The sequence below is a fragment of the Anoplopoma fimbria genome, chromosome 12 (assembly GCF_027596085.1).
Source record: "Anoplopoma fimbria isolate UVic2021 breed Golden Eagle Sablefish chromosome 12, Afim_UVic_2022, whole genome shotgun sequence".
NCBI lineage: Eukaryota > Metazoa > Chordata > Actinopteri > Perciformes > Anoplopomatidae > Anoplopoma > Anoplopoma fimbria.
In genome coordinates, this window is record NC_072460.1 from 9,022,094 (window position 1) to 9,049,438 (window position 27,345).

Genomic DNA, 27,345 nt, shown 5'->3' on the forward strand with positions numbered 1-27,345 from the left:
TGTGTGTGTGTGTGTGTGTGTGTGTGTGTGTGTGTGGTGTGCTTGCGGTATGTGTGTGTGTGTGTGTGTGTGTGTGTGTGTGTGTGTGTGTGTTGGTGTGCTTGCAGTATGTATGTGTGTGTGTGTGTGTGTGTGTGTGTGTGTGTGTGTGTGTGTGTGTGTGTGTGTTTTGGTGTGCTTGCGGTATGTATGTGTGTGTGTGTGTGTGTGTGTGTGTGTGTGTGTGTGTGTTGTGTGTGTGTGTGTGTGTGTGTGTGTGTGTGTGTGTGTTTGGTGTGCTTGCGGTATGTATGTGTGTGTGTGTGTGTGTGTGTGTGTGTGTGTGTGTGTGTGTGTGTGTGTGTGTGTGTGTGTGTGTTTGGTGTGTGTGTGTGTGTGTGTGTGTGTGTGTGTGTGTGTGTGTGTGTGTGTGTGTGTGTGTGTGTGTGTGTGTGTGTGTGTGTGTGTGTGTGTGTGTGTGCATCTTTACCCCCTTCGTTCCCATTGGCTCCTGAAACTTGTTGGAGCTTTTTCTCTCTGGAAAAAGAGAAAGCTCCAAGAACCTATCGGTGCTCGCGACCCCCCCCCCCCTCCCCCGAGCCCGCCTGGTCCACACTTTTTTTTTTTGGAGGGAGACCGTCAAAGTAGCCCAGCCTTCACGCCGGTTAAATAAGCTCATGTCAGAGACAGAGCAGCTGTACATTGTGAGCACATTACCAGTGTTAGGGCTCCCTGCCGCTCCGCACACAGCGCTGCACTTTGCCGCCGACTCTCCACCACTGACTGCTAGGCCTATTTAATCTCTTTTATTTTTCTCCTCCTCCGCCACACAACGGATCCGTCACACATTTCCACCTTCAAAAAAAAAACACGTGTGACCAACAAGTCTACACTTGAACTGGACATCTAAAACGTGTCCATCATTTTTTTTTTTTGCTTTTATTTTTCTTTTGAATCTTGTTTTTTCTTTTTTTTAATGGTACAATGTCATCTTTGCCAGGAACGGTACCGCGGATGATGCACCCGGCTCCCGGACAGAACTACCCCCGCACTGGGTTCCCTCTGGAAGGTAGGTAGGCCTCCGCGGAGGAGCAGCTGGGACACGTTCCAGACTCGTAGAGGAGATTTACAACTTTAAAAGCTCCATTGCAAATCTAGAATACAGGCTTGAAATGTACTTTAAATTGACAGTAGACTAGAGTAGCTTACCTTTTACCTTTTTCTTTTTTTTTTTTTTGCCATGAAGGACTCGCATTAAAAACTTTTCCCACACATTGAATATGTCTTTATTATCTTATGATATTAGCTTTCTGGCTGAATATAAAAGATCTTAGAATACCCTTGTTTTGTTTTTTTTAGCAATCCAGTGAGCATTTCGTCAACTCATTTATACAATTGTCTAAATCTTCAAATAAACTACATCAATCTCAAACGAGGGATTCCTTCAAGTGCCCTGAGCATTCTGGAAATCAAATCAATCAAATAGAAAACGACAAGGAGAAGCTGTGGATTACATCAATATTTGTGAAAACGTGATGGGGAATAATGGAGACGGGTAGAAGGGGCTCTTTGCCTCCTCTTCAGCGTGAGATGGAGCTGTGAAGTGCCATCGATTAATGCAATCTGTTAACGGAACTCTTCATTGTGTTTCTCCCATTCGGAGTTAGTTAAATATAGAATAAAATCAAGCCTACGTGAATATGTGCCGGTCTACATTTCATTCGATTCAGGCAACGTTTTTCCTTTAAATGCCTCATGGTTACATGTTAAAGCGCCGTGCTGAGTGTGAGCCATGTGTCGCCCACAGTGTCCACTCCTCTGGGACAGGGACGGGTCAACCAGCTCGGAGGGGTCTTCATTAACGGCCGGCCGCTGCCCAACCACATCCGACACAAGATCGTGGAGATGGCCCACCATGGGATCCGGCCCTGCGTCATCTCCCGGCAGCTGCGGGTCTCTCACGGCTGCGTCTCTAAGATCCTCTGCCGCTACCAGGAGACCGGCTCCATCCGGCCCGGAGCGATAGGAGGCAGCAAGCCCAGGGTGAGAAGAACCTCAATAATAATAATAATAATAATAATAATAATAATAATAATAATAATAAATATAATAAGATAAGATAAGATAAGATAATCCTTTATTAGTCCCGCAGCGGGGAAATTTGCAGGCTTACAGCAGCATAGAGTAAAGTGCACACAAGAGACATAGTAAAGAAAGACAAGATAAAAATAAAATGAAATAAAAAACAAGTATTATAAATAAGCAATAAAAAACAGTAGAAAATCAACAATAACTGAATAATAATAATAATAATAATATCATTACCACAATAATAAAAACGATATTATCATTATGGTTGTATTATACAGGATTAATTAAATTGTGATTAGTCTAGCCTACATTTATATATTTTATATTTAGCCATTATGCTATTTGAGTAGCCTTTTATTTTCTCACATGTTTACGGCCTGAAACATTTCTACTGCTACTCATTTACATTGAGTGTCGTTTGTCCACCTGCAGCAGGTAGCCACACCGGACGTAGAGAAGCGGATAGAGGAGTACAAGCGGGACAACCCCGGGATGTTCAGCTGGGAGATCCGGGATAAGCTGCTGAAGGACGGGGTGTGTGACAGAAGCACAGTCCCTTCAGGTGAGGCCTCCTCTGGTAAGCCGCATTTAATTCAACATTTTCATTCTCCTGCTATTTTCTGATTCAATAAAAACTAAATAAAAGTATTATTATTATTAATTATTATTATTATTATTATTATTATTATTATTATTATTATTATTATTATTATTATTATTATTATTATTTTCACCGACTGAAGTTGCATCTGTGTTTGCAGTGAGTTCCATCAGCCGTGTACTTCGAGCTCGATTTGGAAAAAAGGACGATGAGGAGGAGTGTGATAAAAAGGATGAAGACGGAGAAAAGAAAACCAAACACAGCATCGACGGCATCCTCGGCGACAAAGGTAGGCCAGAGGAGAGCACGCGGCCAATAAGGAGCGCGTTAACAGCTGCAGACGTTGGACTGCCGCATGCGCGACGAGTTGTCTACAAATTGGTCCTAAACGAGCGCTTTTGTCGCGTCGGGCTCGGCTCCGTTAAGCTTCTCTCCCAGCAGACCCAGGAGCAGCTTCATTATGTATGAGGAGCGGCGCAGAGGACCGGGCTCCCGTGGCGCTGCTTAAACGCTCCCTTGAAAGCAATGCTGACAGATGACCGATGTGCCAGTCAGTATCAATTACAGGGGAACCCCTCACTACCGGGAGCCGGGGCCTCGCGACCTCACAGCGTCACAGTTAGCGTGCGCGCGCGTCAAGTTCACCCGAAAACAATGTTTGATTTGTGGCAGCGAACCAAACGTTTAATGAAATGAAAGCAGAAAAAAAAAAACCAATGCCATAACCCGACGATATAAACATATATTCAATTCATAACATACGCCACCTGGAGAAAACAGATCCACAATTTAACGGTTTCACTTTAAACTCACTCATTTTTAAACGTTTCGCGAGCAAGATTTTCATGAAAAGAGCAGAGAACAAATTATTTGAGCAAAACGATCACATTTAATCGAAAATAGGCCAAAAGATTGAAATATTTTTGAAGCATTAATGATTTAGATGGAATTTATATAAGTTCATTTCACTCAGATTTCAATTGTAAAATTGAGGCACATATTTAGCATACAGCAGCTTAATATATTATGTGATACTAAGCCAATTTGATTTATTGTTTCATAGATGTTTTACACAGAACTTTTTATATTTGTGTTTGTTTTGTCAGTGTTCATGAGTGGTTGTGGTCTCATTTAGAGTATACAGCAGCAGCAGCAGAATAACCTCTGTACTGTTGTCTTCTTAGGCTGTTTGATGGGTGCATTTTACCAGGATCAGCTGTCTGTTAATTCAACTTTAGGCCTGTAGCACCCAGTGTTTCCTGACCACTCGTTTGACTGGTGACTTATTTTTTCAAACACCATCAACGGTTCCCTCTTTTCATGTTCTTCAAAAGATCAGCTTGTTTCTTTCTGTCATCTGGGCCTGGCATTTAATAATTTGAAGACTTAGCCTATTACAGCCGGTAATGAAACCGGTGTCTGGTGAATAGGCGTCTATGTTGGAGAGGGGTGTAATAGCTCGAAGGCATGGTAAGAAATATATTTATCCCCTATCAGCCCTCACTCTCACATTTCCAGGCACATGCATTCTGTTGAAGGGCTTTAAAGCAGATTAAATTGAGCCTTTTATTTCTTTTCACTTTCATCTTTCAGCAGCTCACTTCGTGGTGTGGTGCCCGCGGCGCAAATTCATGAGATTTTAAGGTGTCCTTTCGTGTTGTTTGGATTGCATTTTTAAATATTCATTTCATTTGCTTTTATGGGATTGTTTTTGGCGGCATGTGGGCAGAATCTCAGGGAGAGCCAGGGTGTATTTTAGCAGCAGGTATTAGGCTGAATGAAGATGGTGTGACTAAACATATGGATGTGGAGGCCTTGTATATACATTTTTAGTTTTCATCAGATAAGCTTCTGTTCTTCCACCTGATATCAAGCAGGAAGTCTACATTCAACTGTAGAAGTGTTCAAAATGGGCAAAGACACATATAAAAACAATGCATTATGAGATTCATTCAATTCAATATTTATACTAAAACAATATATAATTTGTGAATAGCAAGCTTTTCTACTCTTCAATTTGCATTTCCTCACATAAATAACATTTGCATAATAGGACATGACTCGACATACATTCATATTTTACACATAATACCATGTATCATTATATCTCTGCAACAAGATGCTGTATGACAAAATATGTTATAATTTCTACTATATCCAGTTGTGATGGATGTTAATGTTTGGGAACTATATGAAAAGCTGCAAAAATAATGATCATATTCAGTAGATTGCTTCAGTGTAAATATGTATGATCATTTCCGGAATACACTATAAAAATGTTCCAAGCTGTTTGTTAATATAGAAGGAAATACATTTCATTTAAAAGGGCAGGTGTAATGGAAAGGTAACCTCTGTGGATACAGTACAAACCTAAAAAATCTGTGATGAGCCTCGCGTTATCAATGACTGATGCACACTCTTTTTATCTGCAGTTTGAAGGCCGCATTTAGTCAATGTGTTGTTTGCCAAAGATATGCATAACCTGTAGGAAAAAAATAACAGTGCCAATTTTGGAGTCCAGAATAAGCCTGGTTGAAAAAAAAAGGTTGACAGTGAGGATTGAGAGAGCACTTCAAACAAATCCAGTGGAAGTGACGAGAGGCAGCTTACAGAGAGCAAAGGCAGTGGGAAGTTCTATTGCAGCTATTAATAACCCTTTTCCCCGGGCAGCCACACTTACTCCACTCCATCTGCACTTTCTCCAAGCTATTTTACCGGGTTGAAATTGAGGGAGACCCAAATGTTGGCTGGAGATAACACAATCATCACAGCCGTGGTCCTGGCCTGTGCATCAGTGTATTAAACTGGGATTAACCTCCCCTTTCTCCCCCGCTGCCTCGCACCAAAAAACATTTTTAAGAGACATATTTAAAAAAGAAAAAGACAAGGGGGCTAGAAGCCAATGTGCAACATAGAGGAATGGTATCAACAGCAAAGACGATGAGCCTCATCATCATCATGATAACCATTGTGTTGAAAGAAATGCAATCATCTCCTATGATACTCCATCGATTTTTGAAATCATTTATCAAGTAAAAATACCAAGTGTTTTCTGATTCCTTTCCAATGTGAACATCTGCTGCTTTCCTCTCTTGGACTGTGGGACAAAATGTGCAGTTTTTTGGAATGACTGTAAAATTGGACTCCCCAAGGGATAGTGTGTAAATATAACAGCATTGCCATACAGCATGGCTTCAGAAATATGTTGTCATTGGAGTATGGTAGTATTGAGTGTGATGAACCCTGGGGTTCTAGTGTTCATGCAGCAGCGTGGTGGGAAGCTGACCTGAGGCAGACCTGAGACTTTTAGACTCTTAGAGCAGAGCAAAGTGAGCGGCTTAGAGGCTTTGATCCTCTGCTGCTTTTGCTTATCAGAAACATTTGCAGTGACACTGCCACAATGAGAGTTCATCATATTAGCTGGTACCAGCGCTGCTTTCAGGCTTGCCTGTCTATTAATTAAAGCCCATTTACTGCTTGTGACAGAACCTGTCTCGGCCTCTGTGCCCAGCCCACAAATTCTACTGCTGCGTTTCTGTTCAGAGGGACAGATTCTCTTCTTAGAATTTTGGAGTGAAATAATTTTGTTCACTCGGAAGGCACTTTAAACAAAGAGTTCAAATGTTGGCATGCTTAAAATGCATATGATGGTGATGTAGCTTTATCCATAACTAACTACTACTACCCCTCTGGACCTTTTAATAGAATGCAGCATGAATGCTCCCTGTTAAAACTGCTAATTATTCATTTTAGATCAAACTTCCCCCTATCTAGATCTCCCTCTCCTTATGTAAAATTATGGTTGGATCTGTAGGCTTGCAGGGACGGCATTAGAAGATCACACTCGGATCCCCATGGGGATCTGGGTCACTGTTTCAGCACAGAGGAACACGATAAAGCAAATTAATAGAAGACGTACGCACAGAATGAGAAATATGAGAAACAAGCTTGAAGGAGAAGCAAACATGTGATTTAGAATGTTAATAATAATAATTTGGTAATATGTGTACAGGATTTTAGCAGAAAAACATCAACACATGAATAATGACAAAATAAATGAGGTTGTCAATTAATGAGTCAATGAATGTAGAAAAGTACATGGTTATAAATTATATAAAAAGTATACAAAGTTAAAGTAGGTTTAAGCTTTTTTAATGTGTCAAATAATCCATTCCAAAATTTCCCCAGAGCAACGCAATCACCATTTATAACATTTCACAAATGAAAATTAGACATTTTTAGATATTTCACATGAAATGTAAAACTTCACATGTAAAAGCGAAAGCAAACAAGATTTGTGTCTTATATTTCATATTTATGTATCATGATTTTTAACAAGGATATTTTATATGTGTTTTATATATATTTATATATATATATGTCGAGATGTATCATGATTTGCCATTAGAATGCAAAATCACACATCAAATAGTCAAGCTAATGTTATCTGGACAACATGGTACATAACTACATATGCAATAAAACGAAAACTAATTTACTTCTGCTTGCTTTGGATCATTAAATGAATCAATAAACAGAAACACATTGAACACAATAACATGTTTATATCATATCATAATACAATTCTGCTAAAAGCTGATTTCACATCTGAAATAACCTTTTGGTTATTATTATTATTAATTATAATAATGAAATTATGAAATATACAGGAAAATATTACATACATATAACATACATCAAAATTGAAAAAGGCTGTTTTTTATAATCCACTATCATTTATTATAAGCATTTTGCTCAGATATGATAATTGTCTATTTTTCTCCATTTACACCTGCTAATGAAACCGACAAACTAATTCATTTGACAACATTACATTAATGGGTCATCGCCACTATTTTTGATTTGAGAGGTCAATTAGTTGTAGTAGTTTTTGATAAATGGATCTAATGAAATTAAGCGTTGTTTTATAGTTTCACATGTAATCAGAGCCTGGAATGCAGCTAATTGTAGTCTGTCTTTTTCAGCTTCCATTAGCATTTTTGTCGGGGCTGACCTACTTGTTGATTTTCCTTTATTTTTAGTAGCACTTTGGACTTCTCAGTGATGTCTTTGAGAAAACCAATATATATAAAGGGTAGCTGCTGGGAGGGGGCTTTGAATAGGAGAATAGCAGCCCCCTTCTTTGCCATGGAGTGTTCAGTAGCCATCCCTTAATCCTCCTTTCATTTTGCCGACAAATGCCAAGAATCTTGTCTGGCGACCCAATGGGAAGCTGATCAGCCAACAAAAGAGGAGCGGTGCACAAAGAGCAAACAGGCAAAACGGGGCTGAGGGCAGTCAGAGGCCTTGGGCATCCCATTAACAGCCCATTTGCAAAGGATACGCAAAAGACAATGACAAACAGAGAAAACACCAAACAGAGCACAACAATAATGCTACAACAAATTAATATAATGTCAACACTTTGGTTGGTCTTTAACTGAGCCCTGGATGAGTGTTGTGTAGAACCCCAGAGAGCTCATGTAGTGCAGCTCCAGTTTGTGTATCACACTGCTGTTATTCTACATTCAAATTACATAGACATTATATATAGATACGTTCTAAACAAAGCCATGTAGTGGGCTACTGGAGAACGCAAGGTTTCCAATATGAGGGAATGTTTATAAAATGTAACATTCCGGGGTTTTTAAATTTTGCTAATTTCTTATATTTTTGGGGGATTTAAGGGGTTAAGAAGGTTCACATGATGTTGTGCTTGATTGGTTTGTTATCTGCCAGTATGTCAGGATTTGGCAGGGAGACATCTGCTTTAATCCAACTCATTTGGCTGTCCAGCAAAACATGGCCAGAGAGAGAGCTACAGAAACAGCATTCAGAGAGGGTTCTTCCTCTCAGCTGCTGGATCAAACCACTGGCTTTAAAGACACAGATCAATGATGAAATACTGCATTGCTTTCAGGTTTATCCTTCACTTAGCACAAGACACAAAAGTATCTGCTGCTTTACTTAAATACGGGATAAGATCATCTGCATATTGTTAACATCGACAGTAGATGTAATGTTGATTTAAACTCACATGATGTCTTTTCAATAGGTCAACACAATGTGGCCCTTCATTCTTCAATAATAAAAAAGGATGAAATTGATAAATTAAAAAAATTAAAATAAATATACCCCCATATATCCAGGAAAAAAATCCAAAAGACTTGACCTCAGTGTTCTAGCCATGGACTTGATAAACATATAACATATAACTGGACAAACAACAAACTGGATTTTGTATTTTCTTTTATTCTGACTGCTGCCTTTTTTCCATTCATTTTCTAAGAAGAATTGGCCAAATATGTTTGTAGAAAACAAGTGAAAATGTGTTCAACTAGTATTCATATTATCAGTGAATGTATAGATCTTATAATGGGGAAATGGTCGAACGAATTATTTTAGCAAGTGACTAAATGCTCAGCCACCAAGTAAAGACCAATGATAGCCATTTTTTGTAAAATCCTGTTTGAAATATCCATGCAGAGGGCTCTGTGCTTGGATCTATTAGATGGCTTATTCATGGATTTCTCCATCAATCCATAGAGGAAATCACATTCCCCACTTGCAACCATCCAGTGTAATTGGTTAGAAAATGACCTTAAATATACAAAGATTACTGTGGCATAAAGGCCCGGCAATTTTGGGGGTTAGAGTAAATGTTCACGCTATTGAAAGGTATGAAAGTGGATTAATGGCCATTTCTCTGTCACTGCATTACAATTATTTGAGCCACATACTTAACACACACTCATTATGGGAACTGAGCATTCTTCACACAGTATCGTTGTGGAAATAGGTGAGTGTACAGTGTACTGCTGTGTACAGAAGTTAGATCTGTGTGAGCTATTATTATTATATTCCTTTATTGATCCCCATGGGGGAAATTCGAGTGTTGCAGCAGCTCAACTACACAGACACAGACAATAAATACACATACTATACAACAAAATAAAGATAGAACAAAAATAAGAAATAAGAATAAAAATAAAAATGTAATTCTTAATTCTTACAGAACGTAATGTCACATTTGATGAAAAAAGAAATTATCTATTGAATTGTATTGTAGCTTATGTAAATGTTTGGAATCATGAGAACGTGTGTTTAATAAGACCTCGACAGTACTGAATTCAATATGAATTTTTTGAACAAACACTTTGATTGAAACATGCAGTGTGTGAGGAGTTGCTTCACCACAAGTCTCCAGAAGAGCTTCAGCGCTGCTTTTCATAGATTCTAAAGCATGTGGAGCAAAACATATTCCCTAATTGGGTGTTTTGATGATGATGAGGAGAGCACGGTTTAACATGTCACTGCAAAGTTTAAAATAGCTGTTCAGTTGAGTTGAAACTGACTTTTGTTGACTGTGAAGGCCATAGCATATAGCTCATACTCATCAAACCACTCAGTGAGCCCTGTGGATTGGGGCTCTCATTGGGTTATTCTTTTCATTTGAGGGAGCAGTTGCAACTAAAATAATTATAATAATAATAAAAACAGTAACAACAATAATAATAATCATAATTATTATAATTATAATTATAACTGTTATAATAACTATAATAATAATGATTGTTATTATTATTATTATTATTATTATTATTATAATAATAAGCACACTGAAGTGTAATGGAGAGTTTAAAAGCAGGAAAACTCAAATTGCATTTTTTATTTTTATTCCATTTTTATTGTAGTTGATGCAATGTAGCAAATGTCTCTCAAATATCGAGTCAGAAAGTCTGCTAACCAGTTTAGACCTGAGCATTTCTGCCCATCAAAATGTCTCCTTATGAAATCAATGGAATGTGGGACTATTGGATTCATAAACTTCAGGTTAAGAAAAAAACATTGCTAGTCCAATCGCCTTATTGTATGTGGAACAAAAATTATATGGAACAAATGATATGAGACCAACAATGAAGACATATGTGAGACAGCCCCATACCTCCTAGAATGTTTGTCAGAAAAAAATCTGGTTTTTTTTCAAATAAATTGAAATAATGCAGATTCTAATTTCTAATTGGACTGAATGGTAAGGCAAGTGTGATGTAGAAAAAAATCTTCAAATGATATTCCCTCAAAATATTTCACATCAGCCAATATCAAATTTTATTGTTCGTCATATCTCAAAACATGATATTATGATGATATTATTCCATTGAAAGATGATAAATTATCATATTTGGCTATTGCCCAGCCCTAGATAGGAATGCTCTGAAAGGACAATAAATAATGTATTTATTTTATGCTTGGTAGAACTGACGATTTGCCCTGTAAAACAATTCATAATATAATTGGTCAACTCTCAGTTGTGTTTTTGGTCATTTCAAGCAATATTGCAAATCAATGTGAAAGACTGCTTGATGGAAATTATGGAAAATGTAGTTTTTTTGGCATCAATGTGATAAAGTACAGTAATATTTGTGCACAACAGACAGACCTGTCTAGTCATTGTATTCAAAAAGTGTGTGTTATTTTCAAGAGAACTATACCACAGTAATCACAATAGTCCAAATGCACTCTCCTAATTTATTCTGAGATGTAATCGGAGACTTCACAGTCCACAGTATATCAAGCTTGGAGAAGCTCGTCCATTTCTGTTGTGCACTGCATAGTAGTACAACAGTGTCCAATAACATCACACTCACCAAGTTACTAACTGTACAATGTTCAATTCAATTCAATTTATTTTGTATAGCCCAAAATCACAAATTACAAATTTGCCTCAGAGGGCTTTACAATCTGTACACATACGACATCCTCTGTCCCAGGACCCTCACATTGGTACAGGAAAAACTCCCCTAAAAAACTTTAACGTTTACAAGTCAGAGATAGTCTTGATTTCATTTCTTCCCAGACAATGAACCTTCTTTCAGAGATCCTTGTTACAGCATGTGTGTCATTCTAATATCCTTGGTGCTATTAAATTAAGTAAATATAAACCAAACCAAAACATTTCATATAGCATCTGTGTCTCTCTGATATAAGCAAATTTCCCCACTGCAGGACTAATAAAGGATTATCTTATATGAATCTAGGTACAAGGAATAATGCTTAGTAAAACAAATTGCAAGATGTTATCACTGAAATTGAGCTGTGGGTGACAATATACTTCAAAATGATGTACAAAACGGTATGTTTGAAACATAATAGTGCAATTCATTAGAAATTAAATTATCTTTTCTAAAGTACTGCCTCAAAACAACATGATCTGTGGAAAATAATGTTAAGGGATTTTCAATGAATTCATAGTTATCAAAACACCCCTAAATTCATTTAATTTATCAAAACTGATTAATGTGGTTAACTCCAAAATGTTTAGACTGTATCTTGGTTATTTTACCAAGTATAATATCAAAATTATTTGTTTCAGGAAGAAAGGCATTACTTTCCATAGGAATGGTGATGTACAGCCTGATTTCATTAGGGATCCTTAAGTTCACATCTGAAAACTGAAAATACTTTGACTTTGTATGAAGAATTGACCCTATGAAGATTTTACCCTTCCACAAATGCTGGCCTTAAAGTTGGCATTGTTTAGCATTTTTAACCCTGTTAAGGCTGCCAGAGACATTGAGCATGTGTACACAAAACAACCAGTATGTCTGCATTCATGCGTGGTCTACTGATACGCAAACAGTTGCTACAAGAAAAAAAGGAGAAGAAAAAATCTAAAATGGAGTAGGAGGCCCGGCGGTATTTTGTGCCTGCATTTGGCATTGAAGGAGTTGATGAACTCCTCCAAGTTTATTAAAGAAAAGGAAACAATATGAACCAAAGGCTTGTGGCAAGCAGTCTGACAGTTTATAAAGCGGCGGCCATTGTGGCCTGAAGGCAGATGCATGAATACCTCTGAATAGACTCCCTCAAAGTGACACGATTGAGCTAGACAACAGCAAAACGCTGAAAGGAAAGCTTCTCCTCTGCGCTGCCAAGCTGATCGGCATTTCTAATGCTCCTGCTTTGAATGAATGTACATCTGAAATGGGAGGGTTTGCTGTGGTCCACTCACTGCACAAACCTTGTGCCTCATATGGCCACTGCAAGCAGCAGCTGTATTCCTGCTGTTAGAGAAATTAGCTAAAAACTACATACTTTAACTGAAGGTCTGTAGTTGTTGATCTTTTACGAACTGAGTTTAGCATAATGTTCCCTAACATTGAAATGGTTTGAATTAATTTGATGAAAAAGAATGTTGAGGAGATCAATTATTAATTAACAGATGAGCTCTCTGAAATGATAAATTGACATGTTCTTGCAGCTGAAAATGTTCAGTTAAAAAGATATTTTAACCTTTTTCTGTGTCCTATAACATGTTGAGTGTTTTGGAGCTTTGGAAAGGTCTGTATATAGAAAGATACTCAAGATAATTAAGTCGTTTCAGAAGATGATGCACTGATATAAGCTTTCTTCCTGGCTGCTTTGTGTTAGCATGCAGAGAAGTTTACAATAAAAAGAAACATTTGGTCAATTCATGCTGTGCTTTGGCAAACATAGCTGCAGTGACCGTCCGTTCTTTTTGCAAAAATTGATATACACTATTGATAAAGTATTGGCTTTTACTCTTATATTTTATATTGTGAGTAAAAGCCAATACTTTCAGAAAAAATACTTTCATAAAAAAAATAAAAATGCAACTGGCTCTTACCAGAGCCAGTGTCCATTCTGTTCCGTGGTAGAAACATGACAGTGCAAGATGGCGGACTCCGTGGGAGATGACCCACTCCATATGTAGATATAAATGTATTTTTCTAAAGTTTCAGTGATATTACTGATTAAAACATACGTAGGAATATTATATTCCATTGCTGACAATTAATCCCCCTAAATGTTACACACTGTTCCCTTAATGAAGGCAGGATATTTATTAGATTGACAGAAGTAAAGGACGGAACCTGGTTGGCATCAAAGGTTAAGATATCACCCAAGCCTTCCCCGATCTGCCACCCTAAACTGGCATCGCTGGAGCTAGTGGAGGGACTTTGGCCTTTTACAATCTATGGGGGTGCATAGTATCTATGGGTGATGGGGAGGAGAACAGCACTCCGATATTGTCCTGAGTCCTTCCCACATGCCTCAGGAGTCTGATTGCTATTATTGCTTTCCCCCTGTATCACTGTACCTCTCTTCATCATTGTACTCCTCTGTATGCCCAGAAGCCAGCCCCGAGTTATACAGTGGTGCACCTCTTCAGTGCATTGCATGTAGTATTATGCTCCCTTTTTTTTAACCCTGACTTTAGGCACTCTACGAAATTACAGTGGCCAGGTTGTTTTGCTTCCCTACCACCACTTTCTGCCCTACACACAGCGGCGCTGCGCATGTACGGAGCAGCTGAGCTGCTGGGAACCAGAATGTGCTCAGCCAAGTAGAGTCAATTTGGGTGTCAGCCTCCCGAGCCCAAAGTGGGAGCTGGTTCCACAGGAGAGGAGGTAATTAGTTAAAGGCGCTGCATGACTCCCATTCTTATTTTGAAAAACATTAAGAACCACGAGTAATCCTGCATTCTGGGAGCGTAGTGTTCTAGTGGGGTGATAGTACTATGAGCTCTTTATGACAGGATGGTGCCTATCAAATAAGGGTTTTGTAGGTGAGGAGAAAGAGAATAAATTCTAGTCTAGATTTTACAGGAAGCAAGTGCAGATAAAATTATGACTTTTTCTAGTTTTTTATTTTCAGAACACGTGCTTCAGCATTCTGGATCAACTGGAGAGCCTTATGAGACTCATTGGAGCAGCCTGATAATAAGGAATTGCAATAATCCAGCATAGAAGTAACACATGCATTGACTAGTTATTCTGCATCCTTTTGAGACAGCATGTGCTTGATTTTTGCAATGTTACGTAGGTGAAAAAAGGAAATCTTTGAATTTTATTTTATGTGAGAGTTAAAGGACACATCCTGATCAAAGATAACTCTGAAATTATTTGAGGTGGCCAGGGCAATGCCATCTAGAGAAACTCCATTCTAACTTTGGTGTGCATGGAGGAATTATTGTTAACATGTACAAACTAAGATGTATCTGATAAATAGGAGTTTAGTGTTGTTCCTTTAATGCCAATTAAGTGTTCCAGTCTCTGCAAATTATGTTAAATGGTGTTGACTGCAAGTCCTTTGTCTAATGCAATAGAGGGTCATTTTTTAATTTTACCAATGCTGTCTAATGCAAATAAATTGAATTGTCTCTTTGCTATGATGCCTTCTAAATCCTGACTGAAAATCCCTTAGATCAACTATTGTTATGTAGAAAGTGACACAACTGATTGGTGACTCTCAAGGATCTTAGAGAGAAAATGAAGTATAGATATAGGTCTACAGTTGGCTCATATCTCTGGATCTGGAGTGGACATTTTAAGATTAAAATTAGGTAAAATTGATCTAACTCTTGCATCTTGTCAGAGAGACATTTTGACCAGCTGTAGGCCTTTTGGATACTTACAGAGGGAGGCTCCTGGTACCCAGTGGCAATCGGAGGCCCCTTCCCGTCTTGGACCCCCCTAAAGCCCCGGTATTTCACACACTGGTTCAGGGGTCATCAGAACAGTGGACAGAGCAACTCAGCGATCTCCACATCCCTTGGTAGTCAGAGATAACTGAGTTGTTGACAGTAAGAATTTCAGGGAAAATCTATAAAATTTTCTGCAGTTGGATCAACAGGTCCAAAGATTCAATGTGTCGGGTGGTTGTTGACCTCAGGTTACAGCAAGCTGATATTCTGTTTCTTCCCATTAAAGCCATTTCCCCCCTGTTTAACTAAGTTGGGCTAAATCAGCAGATTTTCAGCCTGATCTAGAATGTGAGCCCATTTCTATATCCTACAATCCTTGTGAATCTCATTTTACTTTTGCCCCAGCTATGGTTGTTAATGTAAATGTTGTCAATGGTTTCCTATACGGCATTCAGAGCACATGCCGACGGCTGAGCAAGCGGCCGGCTGGCAGCTAACTGTGCTAACAGTGCTATTAGTCCAGGCAACAGCAACAGTGCTGACAGAGCTAACAGTGTTTACCTGGGAGGGGGGTGCTAAGCTTCCACAACGACGCAGTGGCTTAAAGCGTGCTTATCAGCAGCAACCACAGTGGGAGCACAGTGTGGAGCGGCTACCATTAGCTAGCCATTAGAGCGAGCTCTCATGCTCTAACTCGCTCTAAAGGGTACACGGCCAGCCCGGCGATGTAAACACAGCACAAAGCAGCTCTTATTACAACACACACAAGAAGACGTTACTCCCCTATATCTTGTCATAGCTAGTAGTTGTTTGTTTTTATACTGCATATAAACCTTAAATGTGTAGGTTGTATTTTAGTTACAACTCGTGCAAGCTGACACATTAGTTGAAAAATGAACTGCCTCCATTAGCTACATAGATTTTATCTCATAATGTGGGCGTGAATAACATTAGTGATGCCTGCATTTCAAGCATAAATACCTGTTACCTTTACAGCCGGAAAACCTAAACAACATCAGCCCATATATCCCCCCCTCCCCCTTGTACTCCACACTTGAATCCACCATTCAGTCAAAAAGACACACTTCCAAAAACATGATTAAATACTTATGATGTTGCTAAAATTCACACAGCACGACCACAAATGACAACATGCATTTTGCATCAGCACCACGAGGAACACAATCAAAAACGAATCTGGCTTTTTTTAATATAGGTTTTATGATTGGACAGTGTTTTTTCAACTACATGCCATCATAACTGGCCCATAGATTAAAAAGAGTAAAATTTGAAATCACGTTTAAGTGGTAACTTTACTTAAATGCCTTGTGAGTAAATTCATAGTACTACACATTCGAAAATGCCACTGCTGTTACTGAATCTTCAGACATAAGTGGCTGAGATGAGCAGCAAATCACAATTTAAAGGATAGTTTTTCCTATAGTCAACAAATCCCATGTAAAGAAAAAAAACCTGCAATCAATATACATACTAACAAGTATTGTGTGTGTATCAAAGCCTGATATATGTTCTTCCTCAGTAGAATAGGGCTCCATTTTTGTCCAAAAACTATAAAAACAAATTAAAGAGCTGCACTGACATGTTCCTTCATCACCATGAACACACACACTGTAGATTATTTTGACTCAGTCCCACAAACACCCTCCTGCTGCCACATACACTAACTAAGAAAACAAATGTATGAATCCACATTTGTTTGCTTTAAATAGTTCCTAACAAATGTAAACTCCTGTTTGAGTAACGTTTTCTAAAAACTACAGTGATTAGCTGGTTTAGGAAATTACTTTGATGAATTGATTATTTTTAGAAATGAAACTATGTATTTGTGAGATGTTTTAAAGATGTACATATTTAGTAGAAACTGATTGGCTTAGAGCTGAGAGCCACAGACTGAAGTCCCATTGTTGGTTTGGGTCTGCCCATGGGGTTTGTTTACAACGAGAAAAATATAGAATAACACCAATATAGAATAGAATAGAATAACAACAATGAGAAAAATATAGAATAACACCTTTAAAACTTTCTCCTTTATTGACAACTATATTCAAACTTTACTGTATTGGTGCACTGTAAGGTTTGGCGATGAACAGATCTAATACCACATTAACTTCATAATTTAAAAAAAATATGCTTTAATCATCCTTAATGCAAAAAAGAAAATCATGAGGGAAGTTAAAATCATCAAAATCATATTTTTACGATACATACATTTTCTTGTCCTCAAGATTAAAACAACTTTAGTGTGTAACACATAATGATAGAACATTTTCTTTGCTTTTGTGCTCACAAACAATATAAAACATACACCCATGAAAGACACAAAAAATCCCATTCGACCACAAGCGCCTCGCCAGAATTAGTGAATATCATAGCTCGGACAAATGTTGGTCAAATTCTTTCTTGTTAATCTATCAAAACCCTATATGAAACAAAATACTTCTAATTCTTCAAGAGATGTTTCAACTACTATAATGTGTAAATGTAGGGGTAAACTATCACTGTCAATTAGAATAATTTGAAAACAACACCAGGAATTCACAGATCCCTCTTTTCCATTTTTTTTCATAGATGATTTAGACTGGTGTATGATCACTTAATGCTCAGTGTATTACACATTCTGTATAGAAACTGGCCGACGAGGCTTGGCTGGCCCAGATTGGCATGAAAAGTGACATCAGTTGAAGGATAGCTTTTTTTTCCCTGGAGTGTTGAGCATCAGGTGAAAAGCTCAGCGATCCCTCCATTTCTTACAAACCTATCGGAGTCCATTTCAAAGCTTGTTAACCAGAATCTGTGGAGAGGGTCAACAAGCACAAATCACTTCATTTTCTTTGCAATGCTCTGATTGTTAATCCACTTTCTTCCAAAGTAAGATTATTTATTGCTCTTTAAAACTTTCTGCAATTGCTTTCTTTAAGCCTGCAGCTGTCCGCTGAAGGCTTTGCTGTGTCGAATATATCTTAAGAGTGCCTCTTATTATTATATTTGCTCCCAGCTCTAATCTTTATCAGTGTTTATATTGACAGTCGGCAATTTTAGTTTATGGCTATTTTTTATCTACTAAATAAAGACACATGCATGCCAGTGCCTGGGAAGGAAAGAAGATAAAGACTTTGCATTAATAGCAGTTTGCTAAGACATAATGCCCTGATAAAGCCAGCATCTTTGTGTGGGCTGGATTGAGTTCAGTGCCAGTTCTATGTAGCATTTACAAAGAGCACACAGCTTGCCTCTAACAGATCCTATAGCTTTCTGGGAGACCATACGTTTGTAGCTGCAGTCAAGTATTTTTTGATAGTAAAACAACAAAAGTTGGGATTTTTCCCCAAAAAGAATTCAGCACAGACTTTCTAAATCTTTTGGCAATTTTTTTACTCATCATTGTAAAACTGCCTACATTGCACACACTCCACTCCTGCTGCTTACTATACACTTTTGCTGCATTTGTTGTGGCTAAATACCATTGTTTTCGAGATGTATTGGAACAAAGGCAGGAACAATGCTGAACTGTGTGTGCAGAGGCAGCAGCAACATTGCAGCGCTGGTCTCGGCTTCAGCTCAGTTTTGCTCACTGCGGCTTGAATTCGAGGCCTTTGTTGACTGAGCAGCTCCTGGTGCCAACTGGCAGATTTTAATTTACTTTCTTTTGTTTTCTTTGAATACATTTTTAAAACATTGGCTTTGGCCTCAATTAGTTGAATGTTCAGACCTTCAATACAAGCCCCTGCATTGTTGGTACAGGCATAAAAATCTCCAAGTCAAACGAAAATATGCCATTGCAGCTAAAATTACTTAAGTTATTACAGTAAGCTGTGTTACAAAATACATATTTATTGAATAAAAACTTTTAGGAGCAACTGAGAGCATTTTATGCATAGTAAACTTTTTGTATAGTTTTGTGAAATATTTCAGTTGAATTCCGTTTTAAATAGGTGGCATAAATGATCTTAAATTGGTGAATTATATTAGCAGGCACACAGTGAATTTATACTAATAAAAACATAAAGGTTTGCAGAAATGTACGACCACAGCAGATGCTTCATTAGGCTCTTTATTTTAACACTGCTGATGTTGGTCAGGAATGTGAAACTTTACTATGTTAAAATGCAGCGATACCTTTTTTTAAAAAAGCTTCATGTTCCAACAACCTCCCCCATCTATGCGCTCCATGTCATGCCTCACCACCATTTGACCTCTTTAACTCTTAAATATGCAGGCGGCACTTTGCTCCGCTGCTCAGCTTTAGTGACTCAGTCTGGAAGTGTTTACTAAAGTCCTGCACAGTGCAGCGAGGCTGCTCATGGTCTTTCATGGCCAGCAGCCCCCTGAGGTGCTGCATCTATTGGTCCTGAAAGGCGCTGGGAGGCTCCCGGGCCTTTTAAGGTGAGCTCACTTTGTCACTGAGGCAGCTGACCAGAAAGAGCCGTCAAAGAACCTTCACAGCCAAGTCAAGACGGCGAAAAGGGCCACAGCCGGCACCTCTCCACTTCCCTCTGTCCACATCTATTCACACGCCTCCAGCAGAAGCTCCTTAGCTGCTGAGGACAGGCAAGAGCCAGTGGACATTGTGATTGTAGTCCTACTGCTTGGAGTTTGTACCATCTCTGGTTATTTGTTTTTTGAACGTGGTCTTTGGAATGGATGGTAAATATGTTGGAATGAATTTGACAGCATGTTGATTAAAGTGTCCATTCACCCACCAAGACAAGTCAACTCTCTAAATTCAAGCTAACCACATACAAACCAGCTGTGGTCCTGCTTTTGGTACGCCCTTCCACCCAGATCTCCTCCCTACCACTTGTCTGCAGCAATTACATTTCCTCCAAAATGATTTTGGCGGAGGGAGGATTTCCACTCCTGTACGTTGTGCTAAGTGAGGCTGAATGTGTCCTGGTACATCTGTGTAATGGACATAAAGAGACAAAACTGAGCCATCTTCTACTCATCTTACTATGGTTTGTCAGGGAAAAAAGTTACTGTTGGAGAATTCTGTACAACCAGATGCAGTTTAATGGTTTTTAGTTTGATACAGATTTTAGTAACTTTATTTCTTACACCATCAAAGCTTTAAATTAAAAAATCTGGTGTATGACATTTCAGCTTCTAGTCTGTGATTCTGGGCAATATGAATAGAAGTCACGTAGAAGGAAGGTGTGTTGCAGCTGACACTGTGAAAACAAAGAGTGTTGGCAGTGAGGAGAGCAGGCAGGTGGGTTAAATCCTGCCCTAAGGCTGAGCAGATAGCGAAGAAAGAGATCGTTATCAGAGGCAGCACACTAGAAAAGACTTTGACTGAGACTTTCTCCTTCTTTCATCTCTAATAGACACAAATACAACAGCTGTGGACAGAACCGAAGCATCGACACGTCATTACGCAAGAAATGGTTTTGCACTAATATATTCATCAGTTGTTGAGCCAATGTAGTTTGTTCCACTGGTCAGAGCCTATGGAGCTAAACTGAAAGCAGATCCTGATTGTAATTATACTGGAACTAATATGATTTTCAAAATGCCCCATAATTAATTTTGTCTATTGAGCAGCTTGATGAACAAAGGGCCCTTGTCCTTTCCCCTCCAAAAAAACCACCATCCAAACAATCTTGTATGTTCTTTCAAACACATGAAAGACCTCAGTCACTTTCACATATAAATTCAAAAAACCCAAAGTGCTTCATGAGGATGTGTCTCACATAAAAGAGGAAAAAAGAAAAAAAGGTATTGCAATCAACAAACTGGTTTTGACCTAACAAGGTTTTCATCAGCCTGACGAGAGTAAAAAATATATAGATATCATTAAAACAGTAAATAATACCCTCAAAGAACTGTAGACAGAGGTCACGGTCCTTCTAAAACACTAACACATGGTTGGTATTGTATGGGCTGATTCCAGTATTTTAAGTCCACTGTATATAACTTTGACTACTTTAAGGTTTTAAAATAGATATTCAGTGTTTCCCCCAGACCTGTATGCCAGGCAGAGATGGCTTTAAAAACAGCCTTCATCGTGGGAAATTAAATACACAGAAATATATGTACAAAAATAAATAATTAATCATATAAATTATATAAATTAGAGCCTTCATTTCTGTATTTCCTGCATTTGCTTCCTGCTGTCAGAATGGTCCCATTGGGAGGCATTGTATTCAGTACAAACAGACCACAATTGATCACAACAAAGTTAGTTCAATTTAAAATTGATACTTCAGGACTGAAAAAGTATAAAAAAGCAATAATTGAAAGCCACTGGCTCAAAGGGACCGACAACACATTCTGAAAAAATAATTGGGAATAATTTGGTGTTAAATTGATCTCCTTAGAACATATGGATTTCATTATTAAGTATCAAAATGTATCATTTTCCCCAACACTGAATAACTGGCTTTGGAAGGTATTGGACCAGAATTGTTTAGTTAGATTCATTTCGTGGGAAGATTTGTGTGTGTGTGTGTGTGTGTGTGTGTGTGTGTGTGTGTGTGTGTGTGTGTGTGTGTGTGTGTGTGTGTGTGTGTGTGTGTGTGTGTGTGTGTGTGTGTGTGTGTGTGTGTGTGTGTGTGTGTGTGTGTGTGTGTGTGTGTGCATCTATGTTTGTGAGGACCAATTAGAATTTTAGACCTTCAGGTGAGGACATTTGTGGAAACTGAGGACATTTTGGCAGGTCCTCACCTCTTCAAAGGCCTCAGGTTCAGACTTGCTTTTAAGGTTCATGTTAGAATGAGGTTTTGGTTAAACCAAATGGTTTAACCAAAACCTCATTCTAACATGAACCTGTCAATGAGGACACTCATTGACATATTGCATACCCTAACCATCACAACTAAAGGGTTAGGCCTTTAGTTGTGATGGTTAGGGTATGCATTATGTCAATGAGTGTCCTCACGGATAAAACTGTGTGTGTGTGCATTGTAGTTGCTGCACATGATGGCAGTGATCTGATCGAAAATAAAAGCATGGATGTGTTTCTATACTAATCGTATTCTCTCTGATACAAAAAAAGGCTGTTATTTATACCGCAGCACAATTGCAAACCCTGTGAGTGAGTGTGTGTGTGTGCACCCTGCTCCCATTCTCCCGATAAGACATAGCATGCCAATCGAGGGATCTGGTGGAGACAAAGATGAAGTCCAGGTTTAGCCCCTCTATCGGCTCTAGGCGGCTGTCTCATTACCATAATCTCTGCTTTCCATTATCAGCTGGAGAGAGGCGCTGACCCTCCTGATCCACCGGCCTGTCAAACTTTATTCTCCTCCATCCTGGGGATTCTTATTGTGTTGCCATCCAAACTGAGCGTGGAGCTGCTGCAAGCATGCATTACCGAACCACCAATGCTGTTCAGGATGTCAGCGCGGCTACCCGGACACTGCCGGCGACACTGTGTCATTTACATGTCCAATTACTGTGAGCTTCGTTCTCAGCTCTGCTTTTCAAATCTGTGCTCAGATGACCCAGTTTTTACAAAGTCTCTACTCTAGCAAGACAAACTTAAAGGCAAAACACTTTACTGTTATAATTCTTATTATTTTCTGTTGAATTATCAACATGCTCTATGGTTTTGGGGTATATATATATATATATATATATATATATATATATATATATATATATATATATATATATATATATATTCTTCTTTTTTTTAAAAAAAAAAAAATAAAAGATTTATAAAATATATTGACCCACATTATATGCAATTTATACATCAACAAACAATACTAAGCTAGTACAAAAGCACGAGTCAGAGCCATAAATGCAAAAAAACTAAACAGTAGATATTCAGATTAATCAAACTAATCAAATATAACTGTAATTTCCTGAGTGTACTGTGTAGTCCACTTTTCCACATTAGTTTGAGATAGGCTGGCTGGGAATATGGGTCAATATGATGTTGAGAGCTTATAAAATTAGGCACCTGTTTCAGGCTTGTGTTGGCAGCACACAATCTGCCTCAACATCAGCCCTTAAACTCTGGAAGGAAAAATAGAGTGACGTTTTTGGTAGTAAGGGGATTCAGTAGAAGAACAAAAAGGTAAACAAGACATAATAAGCCTTATGGCCGTTTTCCTAGCTCGGGTGCCAAACAGTGTGGGCTGACAGAGACAGAGAGGAAGAGTCACAGACAGAAAATACCGTAAGGCGAGGAAGCCTCATTTTCTCTCACATCCCTCCCTCTCTCCCACCTCTGCCCCTCTCCTCCCCTAAATCCAGCAGCATGTGGAGAGAAAACAAATAGAGTCCATCCTGTCACAGCAGCACCCCGAGGACTCGGAGGTGCCTTTTGGAAAGTGATCCCAGCCCACTGCAGCGGCCTCAAGTGTTGTCACGCTGAGTTAGTGCCAAATTGCTCTGCAGCAAACCCCCTTCCACACAGGCACACACAAACACACACACACACCCACACCCACATCCCTACACCAACCTACCAGCTACAAACAAGACATTCTGTATATGGATATATGTGCATGTGTATGTTTTTACCTTGGTTTTTAAGAAAACAAATCTTTGCAAGCAGTAAATGGTGAAAGAATTGATTTAATTAATGCAGCAGCATGTCCCGCGGCTACATGTAATCCATTGAGAATTCTCTAGCGGGAGCTTTCAAGGGGGGCAGCTAGGGAGGAATACAAAAAGATATTCTCCCTGAGACTCTTCCAGTGGCCTGTAATGGGACTCTTGCACTAATCCCATAATTCCTTGTTTAATTAAACTACAGAGCCAACCAGTAGTTGTCTAAGCCAGTATGATGGGCCTTTTCTCTCCTATTGCACCAGCACATGACCAACTTCAGCACACAACAAAGGCACTCATACAAACAAACAAACTGTGAGAAACTATCCATGCTTGCCCTCCACTCTCTACAGTCAATACCCATAATTCACTACACCACAATACATGTATTTGCAGACACATTTACATCAGATATAGACCTGCACATTTGTAAACCTCTGCTCCACAGAGCTCCTTATGTTTTAAACTGATCTTACACACCTGATTCATCAAAAGCTGAAACCTAGGTTCGACAACTCATTTTGTGTCACACACAGTGTGTGAGATTTGCCCAAAATCATGGTCTCAGTCTGTCAGCTTGTGAAATGATGCCTGGTGAATTATACACGCACTATCTTGATTGGAAGAAGCAGTATGCAGACAGAGACATGTCATTACCTCACATCATCCATCTGCACAGCCCTCACATTTTAAATTACATCAAATCAAAAAGCCATAGAGCCGGCATTCACATGCTTCATGCCATTTCATTTTACCACCATCTTTTTGGTTTATGTGTTCTTTTAATGCAAATATAATGATAACAGTATTGCATTCATGTATTTGTGTGATCGCATGTCTTATTTTGATTAAATAGTTTGTAGACATGGGTGGCAATGTGGGGTTTTAGTCTTAAATTAGTTTTTGGTCTCCTAAGATCATCGCTTTTTGTGCCTCACAGTGAGATCCAAGACCACTGTTTTGGAGTTGCAAACAAAATGTTAGTATTTTTCTCTTGTGATTTTCATATCACAGCCTAAACTCACAGTGGGGGGCCTTTATAAACTTAGAGATTTTCATTTGGATGATTTGCCAGCCTTTTCCCCAAACATGGTCATACAATGTATTTGCATTCTGTAACGGCCTCTCTATTAATGCTAAATTAAATTAGAAAGAAATATATTGCTTGTTCTAAAGTATTTGTATTTATATGTGTATTGTTACGGCACCACTGTGAAGAGTGATCAATAGTCCTGTTCATTGTGTTCAGATTTTAGCTCCCTTTCTTGTTGTTGAAGTTTAAAAAGCCATATTTTTGCTACCCTTCCGTATGACATCTGATGGTAAATGGTAAATGGACTATTCTTGTATAGCGCTTTTCTAGTCTCTCGACCACTCAAAGTGCTGCTACACTACTTGTTATTCATCCATTCATACCCATTCATACACCACAGCACAGCCATCAGGAATTTGGGGTTAAGCGACTTGCCCAAGGACCCATCCACATGGACTGTAGGAGCTGGGGATAGAACCACCGATCTTCTGATTGAGTGACGACCCGCTCTACCTTCTGAGAAAGAGTCGCCCCACCGATCAGTTGTCACCTGAGCTGTGATGTCATACCATAGTCCTCTACAGTCCACATACGGTGGAGCTTTGTATGTCATTATAACTCTTCTCTAGTCCCAATAAGAAGTAGGCAGCCTTATTTAAAATGGATATCTGCATGTGTCAGATAATCTTCCATGGCTCCTTCTGAACAGTAGCATGGACAAATTGTGTGTGAGTGAAATCAGTAGCAAAATAAATATTTTGAGACTATTTTCAGCCTGCCAGTGTGTTTGTCTGGGCTGCCCTGAGGCCCACAATGGAAGAATGGTGCTACACACATCACCAAGGTGGTCTAGAGAGATTATCATTCCTCATTCCACTGACACTCTCAGCACCATGCCCTGGCCTGGGGGATGCTGGAAAAATGCATGTTTTGATATAAAATTGGATTGAACAAGCACAATAAAATGGTATTGTCTGGTGAAAATGGTATATAGAGAAAACAGCGGAGGTCGTGCTGTTTGAAGCATCATTTGTCCCTCGTTGCTCTGCCTACCTCTCTCTGTATTTGCAGGGAAGTTGTGAACATGCCTTTTACTGTGTAAGTAAGGCATATTGCTTGACAATATGTCCATTATCAGGGATTAATGGATGACGTGGAGGCCAGAACAGATCGATGCAAAGTCTGTTAATTAATGTTAACTAATGTCTGTATCAGACATTATGACCCCAAAACTGAATTTTACGTGCGAAGTTGAAAAACAAAATAAATGGCATATTATTATATTGTATATGTGAATGAAATGCGAATGCACATGTTTTATGAAATGTCTAATTTGAAAGTGACAGTTTTCAGCCAATAACAATGTGGTCAAAATCAGTTGTTCATCAAACACCAATCAGCATCTTTTGACTACTTAAATTGATGAGCCTTTTAATTTAATCAGTTAATTCTGAGTATCATTATTGGGAGTAGTGTGATGTTGTCATACTGTTGCAACTGTGGAAAATGTTGACTTTGAAACAGGAGACCATAGTTAGCATTCCATCTCCTACCAACCATTGGAGCTAATGTGGGACAGGTATATCTCAGTACATTATGAAACATGCTAAGATCAGTGACGTCTAATGTGTCCCCTCAATGTGTTTTTTGTCTAGGCAGTCGGATGGATGAAGTGTCAGACGTGGAGTCTGAGCCTGACCTCCCTCTGAAGAGGAAGCAGCGCAGGAGTCGGACCACGTTCACAGCGGAGCAGCTGGAGGAGCTGGAGAAGGCTTTCGAAAGAACTCACTACCCCGACATCTACACCAGGGAGGAGCTGGCCCAGAGGACCAAACTCACTGAGGCCAGGGTTCAGGTAATACACTAACATCCATCCATGCATCCATCAATTAGAAGCAATTAAAAAAAAAATAGAATAGAACTTGGAGTGCGCAGACAATGGTGCAGACAATGCTCCTCATAAGGCCCCATTCACCAATTTGTAAAGTGGTTTTGTGTGTGCATGCGCTTTAAGTTGTAATGTGGAAACAACATAGATGCTACAAAGACAGTGTGTTGCATTTTATTGTTTTTGAGTTGTTGTTCTGGCTTGAGGGGGCGTTCAGGTGTATTTTCCAAATCGGGAACTACTTTTTCAGATTATTCCGAGATCACACTGATTATTTTAGTGGTACCAATCTACTTTCAACCCAGACTGGTTTTAATTTTTACTTTATTCAGATTTTTCGTTCCTGCTCTCATAAACATGCACACAACAAAGTTTTTCTCGAACTGTTTTGTTAACCTGTATGATTGGATTGATTTGACTGATTGACAAGATGTCACATTATTGTTATACTTAATAGACCAAATTCCATATTTACCCACTGAGTTCAACTATCTTTCACACATACATACAGTGTAATGCTAGAGACTCTGCCAGCTGTTCACATCTCAGCTACGGAACCTGTCTTTGGTCTCGGTTTTGTCAGCTCCCCAGTGTCCCAGTGGTGCTGGAGAAAATACTGTGGAGCTCTAACAACAGCTGTTAGGTGTTCAGCAATGGGGTGGGGGCTGCATTCCTCATCCATGTCTCATTCCCTGACATCTTGGCTGGAATCTGTTATTCCCACCACTTTCAAGCCCACCCCTTATGTAAAATGTACAGCAGATCACTGAAGGGTCTGTCTC

The 27,345-nt window shown here is 39.0% G+C and overlaps 1 protein-coding gene across 2 annotated transcripts in view; it reads left to right on the plus strand.

The window, feature by feature from the left end:
• The first annotated feature begins 963 nt into the window (after positions 1–963).
• LOC129100424 (paired box protein Pax-7-like) overlaps positions 964–27,345 on the plus strand; it is a 64,055-nt gene continuing 37,673 nt past the window's right edge. Inside the window, exons 1-5 of one of the 2 annotated variants that reach the window (XM_054610049.1) lie at positions 964–1,048; positions 1,787–2,022; positions 2,503–2,647; positions 2,832–2,960; positions 26,331–26,530. In XM_054610049.1, the coding sequence (XP_054466024.1) occupies positions 964–1,048; positions 1,787–2,022; positions 2,503–2,647; positions 2,832–2,960; positions 26,331–26,530 (795 nt within the window). The remainder of the gene's footprint in view (positions 1,049–1,786; positions 2,023–2,502; positions 2,648–2,831; positions 2,961–26,330; positions 26,531–27,345) is intronic. The other variant, XM_054610050.1, reaches the window with a different exon arrangement.